Here is a 12661-nt window from a genome sequence, read left to right on the forward strand (position 1 = left end):
CAGTATATGAAATTTTTTATGTTGTATAAATAGCTTCATGTTACTGCTGTTGCAAAATAGTTTGTTGAGCTTATCTCCAAAATCTATGCGAATGGGGCATGATAATAAATGTATCAGTTTGTTAGTGGCCTTTTATACCACCTCAAGCATTGTGTATTGATAGTTTGAAATTAAAGAAGCCGAATACTCTACCCTTCCATATATCTTCAAATTTTATTTTAATTTACTGAGCCTTTTACTTTTCAGTCAGCACTGCAGCAGCAGGACAACATTACAACTTTTCTGTTACTTGGACGTGTATATATTCGTTTGGATCAGCCCATGGGTGCACTTGAGGTCTATAAGAATGGCCTTGACAAGTTTCCAGGGGAGGTAACTTTGCTCACAGCTATAGCAAGGTAAATTTGTTCATGAATTTTTATTTACGCTTATTTTCATGTTATTGTTGGATACAGCTGTGAATGTCGAAGTTTGTTTGGCTCCATACCTATAGATTTCAAACTATGGCTTTGCTCCTTAGGGTCTCGCTTTAAATAAAAATAGCCACCTGCTATATTGTACATACTATACTGTATACTGATATTAAATGCAGTTAAACTGTAGCAAGCTGAATTGTTTATGGGGTAAGAGAGGCCTGATTAATAAAGAAGTTGGCTTGCCAATTAGTGGTATAACCAAAATGCCTGTCTCTCTCAATTCATTTGAAATTCAAACCACTGCCTTACTAGAGCTTATCATCTTGGTGAGAGGTTTTCTTCATGTAAAGTAAACCTACCCCACTTCTGAAGTGTGAGCTTCATGTGTGATGATTGTGCACTTTATCTTTTGTTGCCATTTCCTTGGTTTTCGTTTTCCTGGACTTTCTGTGTTCCCCAGATTATACTACTTTTTGTGTTTTGCAAGGATTCTCTCATGCCCTTATTTTTTTTCTGATATTCTCAACTGTGTGTTAATTTGTTTTGTCTTGTAGTGTTCTTCAGGGATACTGGTGTCTTTGTGTGAAACTTATTATGTTTTGGTTGGTCTGAATCTTTTAAAATTTTAGGTTTACCTCTGGTAAACTGACTTTTGAGAAGCATGTATGTAATACTGCTTTCTGTTTTTCTAAAAAAATTAGTATTCTTACAAAGTGTTTTTGAATGTTTCATTTATATCAACATGTTTCACATCTTTTCTTCTTCCTTGTTTGGAGTACCGTTCAGCAGTGTGGTAAAAAAAAAAATTGTATTCTTACAAAGTGTTTTTGAATGTTTCATGATGGGGCTATTATACCATCATGTTTCATATCTTTTCTTCTTGTTTGGAGTAGTGTTCAGCAGTGTGGTCACGGATGCTAACTCTCAACTCAAACTCTTGGATAGAGTTATGTCTTCAGTTGAATTTATTTTGCCAACTCCTAATAATGACATGGGGCACAGAGATAAGTTGAGCTCATTGTGTTTATTGCATAAAATGTACTGTAACAATAAACACAATGAGCTCCACTTATCTCTATGCCCCATGTCAGCATTAGGAGTTGGCAAAAATAAATTCAACTGAAGACATAACTCTTTATCTGACATAATTATTTATCTGACCTAGCTGTATTTGCTTGCAATACTGTACCAGGCAAGCTGCTGCTGCAAGCAGTATGTCATTTTGTAGTATCAGGTTTAAAACTACTCATTTGCTAGGAGTTTTATCTTGGTTAAAAGATATTCTCTCATACTGATTATCCCCTTTTCCTATAACTTGTCTTTCTCTACAGGCTGATTCCCCTTTGGAGCACTCTTGGGCTTACAATCTGTCGACTGCCCATGAGGGTTTCCAGTTTAAGATTTAAAAAAAGAAAGAAAATAAAGAAATTTTGGAAATAGTGAAATCTTTCATGTTCTTCAATGTTCTGAACCTAAGTTACAATACATAAATCCCAGCCCGAGAAGAACCCTAAAAGAGTTCAGAGGTCTGGTTAAACAAATCATTTATAACTAACTAACTCATATACAGCAATACCCCGAACTTGCACGATTCGAGCTGCATGAATTCACAGACACGCAAGCATTTGTGAATACTGAGAAACCCTGCAAAAGTATTTGTGTTTAAATTTTTATGCAATTTGTAAGTTTTCAAGATTTTATGTGTAAATTAACCCTTTAACGTCGAAGCCCTATTTACAAAAACGTCTCCCGTATGCCGGCGGCGTTCGGTGAGTTAGCGCCGGAGCGGAAAAAAAGTTTTTTTCAAAAAATCACAGCACACTTAGTTTTCAAGATTAAGAGTTCATTTTTGGCTCATTTTTTTTGTCATTGCCTGAAGTTTAGTATGCAACCATCAGAAATGAAAAAAATATCATTATCATATATAAATATTGGAATATATGACAGCGAAAAAAAAAAACTCGTATATAATTGTATACAAATCGCGCTGTAAGCAAAACGGTTACAGCTAATGACTTACTTTTTTTTAGTTGTATTGTACACTAAATTGTGATGATTTTGGTATATAACAAATTTTAAAATGATCAAAGCAACACAGAGAAAATATTATCACAAAATGATGCATGAATTCGTAACGCGCGGACGTAAAAAAATTTTTTTTTCAAAAATTCACCATAAATCGGAATATTGTGCTAGAGACTTCCCGTTTGTTGAAAAATGAAGCTAATTGATTGAATATTACTAGACTGTAAGTGTTTTAGCTTACAATTGTAGTTTTCGAGCATTTCGGTCAAGTTAAAGTTGACCGAAAGTGGAATTTTTTCTATTTATCGTGATTTATATGAAAATATTTCAAAACTGATAAAAGCTACAACCATGAGTTATTTTTTGTTGTATTGTAAATGAAATTGCGCACATTTTCATATACAAAACTTTATGTAACGACTAATGTAAAACGATGCAAACATTACGACAACATGACGAAAGAATTTCTGAGATGTTCGGCAGAGTTACGCGCAAGACAGACGTAAGGAAAAAATTTTTTTTTTTTCAGAAATTCACCATAAATCGAAATATTGTGCTAGAGACTTCCAGTTTGTTGCAAAATGAAGGTACATGATTGAATATTACTAGAATGTAAGAGTTTTAGCTTATAATTGCGTTTTTACCATTTCGGTCGAGTTAAAGTTGACCGAAGGTTGAAATTTTGGCAGTTATCGTGATTTATATGAAAATATTTCAAAACTAATAAAAGCTACAACCATGAGTTATTTTCTGTTGTATTCTACATGAAATTGCACGCATTTCCATATATAAAACTTTATGTAACGACTAATATAAAACAGTGCAAACATTACGACAACGTGACGAAAGAATTTCTGGCGCGGACGTAAGGAAAAAGTTTTTTCAAAAATTCACCATAAATCGAAATATTGTGCTAGAGACTTCCAATTTGTTGCAAAATGAAGGTACATGATTGAATATTACTAGAATGTAAGAGTTTTAGCTTACAATTGCGTTTTTCGACCATTTCGGTCGAGTCAAAGTTGACCGAAGGTTGAAATTTTTTGTAGTCGACGTTTGCTACGTACACTCGGCATTCAACAGACAATTTTAGTCGATGTTTGCTACGTCCAACAGGCGTTTAAGGGTTAAATAACATTAAATAATAAAAGTAATAATTTCTCTCTCTCTCTCTCTCTCTCTCTCTCTCTCTCTCTCTCTCTCTCTCTGTGTTACTGGGATGAGAGAATTTTTATGGTACATGTATATGTGTATTTGTTTTGTACGATAAATAAATTTTTTACCTAACAATAAGTCCTAATTTTCAAATACCAATATAAGATTAATAATAATAGTGATAATAATAATATTAATTTTCAAACACTATTATATGATTAATAAGACTGAAATAATAATAATAATAATAATAAAACTGTAATTACAAAATTCATATGTGATATGAAGTTTTCATAATAAAACTAATATTGTAATACTTACCTGAACACCTGAATTAGCCCTTAATCCCACCAGCCCGAACAACTCTCAACTACCCATCCCACTATAGTGGGAATTTTAACAGCCAGCGTTACCAACGCTGCAGGTAAAATCTTGTCACTTGAGCTACCATAACAAATGGTTGGCAACGCTGACACAGGTGTGCGCCAACAAGCCCCATTTTCGTCAACTGCTTTATTCAAAGTCAAATTGATGTGGGGAAGGAGGGTAGGAATCATTCAGGTGTTCAGGTAAGTATTACATTATTAGTTTTATTATGAAAACTTCATATTGCAATACACTCCCTGAACACCTGAATTAGCCCGATTAACAACATTTAGAGGAGGAGGGATCAATTCTATTGCATGCCCCTTTGACAACCGCAGAGATGGTAGCTCACCAATCTGCTCTGCATAAGATATCCATTTAGCCAAACACTCACCATATCAATCAATGGTTTCAGTGAAGAGACATGTTGGAGAGTACTTTGATCGAGTCAGGTCAGTACTCTCGGCTAGAATATCTATCTAGTTAAACACACCTTATCAATCGTTGCTTTTGGTGATGAGACAAGATGGAGAGTACTGTGATCGCCCGTCAGGTCCGTACTGTCTCAGTCCGTCGACCTCCCATGTGGTTCTTCAGAACCTCTCATGTATGGAGTAGTATGGTGTCCTCCCATGTGGCTATTCATAGTCTCTCATGTATGGAGGGAAATGAAGCAGTGTGCCGAGCCGCTGATCCTCCGGATAAGGTCCAACGATCGAAGAAGTATCTCGGTGCCGACGAAATAGCCTAGCCTACTAGAGTACCCCCTTGGACTCTCGTAGGGAAACTATCAAGGACTAAGATACTTAAAACGTACTAAACCTAAGTTCGTGTGATTATATTATCACTGTTGCCTAAGAATTCTAAAGACTAAAAGGAATTCCTCTATCTGGTTAACCTAAGAATCTCTTCACTATGCAAAAACCGCATCAGTTAAATAAACGCCCCTTGATAATAGACTTCGCCGCTAATTAGGCCTAAGAGAATAACCCTCTGCACTAAGCGAATACCACCTCAGCTAAATGAACGCACCTTACATAATAGACTTTGCTGCTACACGTGCAAAATAGTCCGACATCTCATGACCCCAGAGTCATTGGTGTTGCTACTGATGTTACTACTACAACTATAAACTGAAGTTTGATGTTCGACGCGCGTTCTCACATTCAAACGGTTTGTGGAAAAATGAAGCCCGCCCACAAAGTCAGGCTCGAACAGACTTTCCTCAAACCATTCGACAATGTGTTCGACAACCAAATACTTCATTCACACGTTCGAACATCACTTCAAACACAGGTCTGTCGAACCGCGTTCGACGAACCGTTTGACCGTGTAAACCCCCCCTTAAGAGAATAACCCTCCGAACCTCCGCGTTAATACCCCCTCAGCTAAATGAACGCACCCTACATAATAGACTTTGCCGCTAAACGCTGTGAGGCGAATCGAACATCTCAAGTAAAATGAGTGAACACTGAGACGGACTTCCAAGTAGCTGCTCCCAGAATAGACGGAAGTAAATAATTCCTGGGAAAAGGAAGATGAATTGGAAATACTCCGAATACTGTGCAGTCCGGAAAATACAGAGCTGAAGACTACGAAGAACAACCCTGAGAACCCTCCAAAAGTAACTAATCACTTTCTCTGACAGCAGACGGGAAGGATTCGCGGAGAGAGAAGTGTGTGCGGAAGCGGAAGGACTTTCGCAACCCTTGATAAATAGACTTTAATGCTCCCACTGGACATAAAGGTATCTCTGCTGGATCACCAGCAATGAACACTTGCAGATAAAGAACTTTAAATGAACGAGGCAGAGTTTTAACCTCCAACTCTGTCTTTGCCGCAAATTCCGGAAGACAGACAAATATGTAACATTCTCGCACAGGAACCCACCTAGAAACTGCTTGAAGCTCGCCCAACCCTTCAGCTGAAGCTAAAGCCGTAAGAAAAGGCAACTTCTCAGTGTCTTAACGTTATAGTTTCAATAGGTTCAAAGGCAGGGGAAAGCAAGATAAATATTGAAATACTTCCAATAAGTCCCACGAAGTTGGCAAAAACAGGAAGTTCCATCTTACAAGAACTTAATCAACGATTATCTTACTACTTGAAACTTCAGGAATGTGGAAACTAAATATACCGCTAATCGTTGCGCAGTAGTCAGCAATGGCCGAATACGAAAGACTCTTGATTTCCCGGAGGAATAAAGGAAAATCCGCTATTTAGGCACAGTTTTAGGGAGTCCGGACTGTTTAGCGGCTCTTTCTACAGTTGCCCTGCAACTAGGTCCAGCATGCGAGGGTTTGGATAATAATAGAAAAAATGTGGTCGTCTGAGAAGTAGAAGTTTTGCATTGGTAGGGACAACTGAACTTCTGTAGGGAGCTCAGGAGTTCCGGAAACCAAGCGTATTATGGCGAGCAGGGAGCTATTAGAGTCAAGGTCATCTTGACACTCTCCCGCAATTTCCCTATTACCAGATTAATGAGACTGGATGGAGGAAAGGTGTACACTTGCATGTGATTCCAACTTGTAACGTCACCTTGGTGACTACTGAAATGGGGACACCCTTAGAGAGAAATAATCCAGAAGATGTCGCGAATAAGTCGACAGTTGCTGGTCACTTCCGGAGAACCTGACATATTACTTCCAGAGTCAAAGTCCACTCTCCCCCCCAATACTTGAACGAGAGCGACCTAGCGAATCTGCCCGTACTTTGGGACTCCCGATATAAATTGGGGAAGAAGAGACACTTTCCTTCTTCGCACCCTCTCAGGACTTTGTGCTATAGTATAGTACTGAGTTCTGCTCAACCTGTTCCCCTCCAAGTTCTTCAGATACGACACGGCAATTAAGCTGTCGCTAAACATAGCCACTAATCTGTAGCGCACTAAGACTGATAACAACTGAGGGCTTGCTTGCCAGCATTGATTTTCCCGAAGATTTATTGAATACTCTCGTTCCGAGGCCTGGATACCTCCAAGGTTGTTTCCCAACCTTGATCTGAGGCATCTGTGTGCAGATGAACGTCAAGAAGAGGGGAGTCGATAGACCTTTCCCGTCAGATGCCTTTCTGACTACCACAAACGATCCAACAGGCAAGAATCACTCCCGACTATAAAAGTGTTCTCGTTGTGGAAGTCCCAGCGATTCCTGAGACATACCTGAAGAGAGAGCGCATTCGGACATGAGACCCTGGAATTAAGAGAGAGATATTCTCCCTAAGAGTCTTCTCTGAGCTGGTACTGGCCGTTCCCTGTTGGACAGGAACCCTTCTATCTGTGAAGGACCGATTGGACTCTCTCTAGGGTTGTGAAAACCCTCAGAGGAAGAGAGAATCCGCTTACCTGAATATGTTAAGAATTCCAAAGAATTCCCTCGCTCTTACTAGCTCCTCTGGAGAGGAGGCCAGTTAAACAATTGTCTAGGTACTTCAAAACACAGTATTGTCTAGGTACTTCAAAACACAGTATTGTCTAGATACTTCAACACTCTGTATCGTCTAGATACTTCAACACTCTGTATCGTCTAGATACTTCAACACTCTGTATCGTCTAGATACTTCAACACTCTGTATCGTCTAGATACTTCAACACTCTGTATCGTCTAGATACTTCAACACTCTGTATCGTCTAGATACTTCAACACTCTGTAATCTAGATCTCAACACTCTGTATCGTCTAGATACTTCAACACTCTGTATCGTCTAGATACTTCAACACTCTGTATCGTCTAGATACTTCAACACTCTGTATCGTCTAGATACTTCAACACTCATCTCTAGATGTCAACACTCTGTATCGTCTAGATACTTCAACACTCTGTATCGTCTAGATACTTCAACAGTCTAGATACTTCAACACTCTGTATCGTCTAGATACTTCAACACTGTACTCTAGATACTTCAACATCGTCTAGATACTTCAACACACTGATACTTACTCTGTATCGTCTAGATACTTCAACACTCTGTATCGTCTAGATACTTCAACACTCTTCAACATTCTGTATCGTCTAGATACTTCAACACTCTGTATCGTCTAGATACTTCAACACTCTGTATCGTCTAGATACTTCAACACTCTGTATCGTCTAGATACTTCAACACTCTGTATCCTCGACGATGCATAATTGCTGACACCAGAGACATGAGTTAGAAGAAACCATGTTCGTCATACTGGCTACGTCATCATCCTTGAACAAGAATTAGCTAAGGCTCATGGTGTTCTAAGCAATCCCTCTTATGAACGTCCGGATACTGAGGGGGGAAGTTGACCAAGATAAAAATTTTGACTTTCCTGCTCCAAACGTCGTAGACGAAGCCAAAGCTTTCGCCTGGTGAGCCAGACCCCTCGATATAAATTTATTAGGCTGCCAACAGCCACGGATCCGAAGGGACATAGCCATCACTCTTTAGAACCCACATTACAAAAACTGACCGCATCCAGAAAGAATGCGCAAGAGCCTCAGTCTGATTGCTCAGCACATACCCTACAAGCCGAAACAACGCTGGAGACTTAAACAGGAATGCCTCAACCGATTCGTTGAGGGGCAACCTGACACCTGCCGAAGGATTACCTCGAACTGCGTAAATCGTCCTACTCGGAGAGAAGAGAGAAGAGTGCTGTCTATTAGAAGCAACTACCGATGTTAAGCGAACATCCGCCTCCTCCAAAGCCTGGCTAACCCGATCGAACCAAACCAGCCAACAAGAAAAAGAGGCAGGAGCTGGTTTAGTGTCATAAAAACCTCAAAATCGGGAGTTCCGGAGCTCTTGCTTGAGGGTAAGAAGAAGTAACTTACTCAAGCCTGTGTCCGTAATCATACTGCTGGCAAGAGGACATTCTAAGTCCGCCAGAATCTCCTGCACCTATGGAAAAGAATCCTGTTCCACAATGTCTGAACGGTCTAAGACCGACAAAGGAGGAGGCACTGGACGAAGCCCCGGACAACGATGAAGAGTCCGCAATCAGACCAACCTAACCAGAATGCTGCGCACCCGCACCTAGTCGGGAACCCGGAGCTGAATCTGCATTGTTGGACCCGCCAGGAGGAGAAGGATGAACCGATAAAAACCTGGAGCCGATTCCCCATTATTACCAAGGGGAAGACGAATGAGAGAAGCCAAACCAACATTGTTAAATCTTGGGGGAGGATGCGCAAACGAAACCGCTGCAGAGGGACGGAAGAAGATGAAGGAGGGAGAATGAAAGAGGTAGAAGCTAGCCTGAGTTACCACCGCGGAAAATGCAGGCGATGAAAGCCACGGACAGCTCGAAGAAGGTACCGCACGCTCTGCCAAAACCACAGAGCGCCAACCTGAACTGGAATCAACGGAAAAAAACCCTGTGAAATACCAGATACTATCGGGACAGCCGCATGAAGCGGAAGCAAGGGGTTGCGCATACCCAAAAGGATGGAACAATAGATCCCTGCGGCCAAAATCTGCCGAAACAGGGTTTTCGCCTGTCTGGAAGCTCCTCCAACCGGAGAAGACTGTACTAAGGAAGGAAAAGGCGAGAGGCATAGGAACAGCAGACGCATAAAATAGTTACCCGAGAGGAGGAAAATCAAAATCGAAGGAAGAGGGAAAACGGAAGATGCGGAAGCTGCAGGAAAGACCACAGCAGAAGAAGAAAGGGCCGAAGAGAAGACTGAAAAGGGAGTAACAGAGAATGTGGGAGCAGGAGATGAAGCGACAGAAAACGAAGAAGAAAACTTAGAACCAAAAAGGAACGAAGGTACACCGAATCTGGACCCCCCTCAATAATCCTGAAAACATATCCGACATGAATTCTGGACACTACTGTGTCACATACTCTCTAATGTTAGAGAAAACCTTTGCAAAAAAAATATAACCTCTCGCCATAGGTCTATACCCGTCGAAAAAACCCGCCATCCGTCTTATAACCCGCCACAGCCAATTGCAGGTCCCGCAAATTACTTTAGAAGCCGAAAGGACGCACCATAATCCGCCTTACTAGATGGAGGAGTAGAAAATACAGGGAAGGGGGAAACTACAGTAGGAGATTTAGAAAACAGTAGGAAGTGAGTTAGAAGCGAAAGCAGAAGGATTCTGCCCCACCATAACTGAAACATTGACTTGAGACTGAGCCAGATCGAAAGAAGAGATGGAGAAACTCTTGTCAAGAGTACAAAAACCACTCAAACCCGAAACCAGAACCAGTTCAGGAGAACGAGACTGCACCATTAAAACCTTCTGCTCACTACCAAAACCCAAACCTATCCTCTTTTATCACACCTAGATCTTGATCTTAACATTATCAACATTAAATTTATCAATATTACAAGGGGGTTGGGGGGGGAATCCTTCACTGCCTGCTCCGCGCCGAGGGGGCCAGCAGACCTACCCACTCGGAGGCTTGCGATTCTGCCATTACCCTCAGCACCCGTTAGGGCTGGTTCTGGAACAGGCAGGGGAGCTGAAAAGGAAGAAGAATTAGACATCCTAATACTACCATTATCCCTATCTGAGAAATGTTGAAGAAGACTAGCTATTGAATTTTCCTTACTAATTGCAATCCTATCCTCTATGTTTGACTACCACTGAACTCGCTAAATCCATCAACTGATCTGTAGCAGAAGTCTGAGACACTTGAGGCAACGAGAATCTGACCGACGTCTGCCGCCGTTACAAGCCAAAGACTTGCGATGACGAATCATCCCTCTCTTGTGCCTTCCAATGGGAACACTCATCGCAATGAGTCTGGACATCACAATTAACCTTCCTACATACCTGACGGAATGTCTATCGTGTCTCAAGGTACTCATCCGTCTTTGCAGGAAGAAGAAAAGATGAGCGCCAGAGTCCACCATCGTAGGCAGTCGAGGCCGACGTCAAAGACGATGGCAAGGTAGTAGAAGGTGAAAAGTCTGTGACGCACAATCGAGACCGGGAACCAGCAAGTCCAAATCCAAAAAGACGCTCCACATTGAAGATATCCAAAAAATCCAGGAGAAAAACCGTTAAATCCAATCCAGGTCTTCACCGCAAGTCCAAAATAGAAAGAGAAGTCGGGCAATAGGATTAAAACCTCGCACTGCAGAAGGAAACAACCTTCCAGGAGCACGAACAAAAAGCAATTGACGAAAATGGGGCGTGTCGGCGCACACCTGTGTCAGCGTTGCCAACCGTTTGTTATGGTAGCTCAAGTGACAAGATTTTACCTTCAGCATTGGTAATGCTGGCTGTTAAAATTCCCACTATAGTGGGATGGGTAGTTGAGAGTTGTTCGGGCTGGTGGGATTAAGGGCTAATTCAGGTGTTCAGGGAGTGTATTGCAATACGTATTTTAAACAAAAAAATATCTTCCCTCACCTTTTGTAAGACCCTCAAGGGCAAAGCTGTCAGACATCGATTCAACATGACAAGAAGGGGGAGTGTTGCTGATTAGCAAGTCAAAGGTTTCTCTATCTCTCTCTCTCTCTGTGTCAGTAATAATTCATAAAAAATTTCACTCCTAAGTAAGGACAACTGTCTCTCTCTCTCTCTCTCTCTCTCTCTCTCTCTCTCTCTCTCTCTCTCTCTCTTGTTTGTAGTTAGCACAACCTATGTACAGACAGTCCCGGTTTACAAAGGGTCCGGCTTATGACGTTCCGAGGTTACGACGTGCCGTACGCCGATCCAACGGAAGAAATATGGCTTCAAAACGGCAGAATAATCAAAATTTGGAGGTTTTTTATGAAAATCTCAATAAAAATGTAGTTTACATCTTTTTCAATACTCCCAAAGCATTAAAAGTAAGATTTTCTAAGGATTTTTGAAGATTTTCAACGATTTTTTGGTTTACAACAATTTTTGGTTTACGACGCAGCGTAAAACGGAACCCTGTCGTAAACCGGGGACTGCCTGTATTACCATTTCTCTGTATGTCTTAAAATGTACAGTAGATAATTTTAAATTGATCTAATTTTACCTGTAGCATCTACAAACTTTAAATGCCCCGTTCATAAAACATACAGACAGAGCATTTCAGAACAAAGAGAAAGAGACAGAATAAAGAAGTTTTTAAAAACGAGGTTAAGAAGACTTTTAAAAATTGATCGGTGGAATGGGGGGAGAGAGAAATAGTATACTAATCTTCACACTCTTATATTTTTACGTCAACAATTTATTTATTTTTTTTAGGGGTAATGTATTAAGCTAACTTTTAAATGAAATTACAGTAACTTTAATTTCATTTAAAAAGTCAGTTTAATACTGAATTTCTCTCTCTCTCTCTCTCTCTCTCTCTCTCTCTCTCTCTCTCTCTCAGTTAGCGCTCGCACACTTTTACAACTTATTATTTCTCTGTACGTCTTTATCTGTAGAGCAGATAATTTCAATTGATCTAATTTTACCTGTACTGTCTACGAAGTGCAAATGCGCTAGTGTGGCAAATACTGTACATTCTAAAACATAGAGACATAACAACCAAGCGTTGTAAATGCGCTAGTGTGGCACATACATTCTAAAATATAAGATACACAGTAACTGAGCGCTGTATCAGTCCAGATACGAAACACTATATATGTGTTAATGAAAAAGCATTTCAGAACAGAGAAAGAGACGTAGAATAAAGTTATTAAAAAGAGGTTGAGAAGACTTCTAAAAATAGATAAGTCGAAAGGGGAAACAGACAAATTCTCCTCCAACTCTATTTAGATATTCAATTTTTAAGTGAATTTTTTTTTTTGCATTTGGCA

The 12661-nt window shown here is 40.4% G+C and overlaps 1 protein-coding gene across 5 annotated transcripts in view; it reads left to right on the plus strand.

The window, feature by feature from the left end:
- The window catches only part of BBS8 (tetratricopeptide repeat protein 8), a 132738-nt gene that overhangs the window by 23123 nt on the left and 96954 nt on the right, over positions 1-12661 (plus strand). For all 5 annotated transcript variants that reach the window (XR_010855910.1, XR_010855909.1, XR_010855912.1 and 2 more), the window contains exon 6: positions 247-398. Coding sequence is in view for 1 of the 5 variants with exons in the window: in XM_067120071.1 (XP_066976172.1) it covers positions 247-398 (152 nt within the window). In the remaining 4 variants the exon portion in view is untranslated. The remainder of the gene's footprint in view (positions 1-246; positions 399-12661) is intronic.

The sequence above is a fragment of the Macrobrachium rosenbergii genome, chromosome 18 (assembly GCF_040412425.1).
Source record: "Macrobrachium rosenbergii isolate ZJJX-2024 chromosome 18, ASM4041242v1, whole genome shotgun sequence".
Classification (NCBI taxonomy): Eukaryota; Metazoa; Arthropoda; class Malacostraca; order Decapoda; family Palaemonidae; genus Macrobrachium; species Macrobrachium rosenbergii.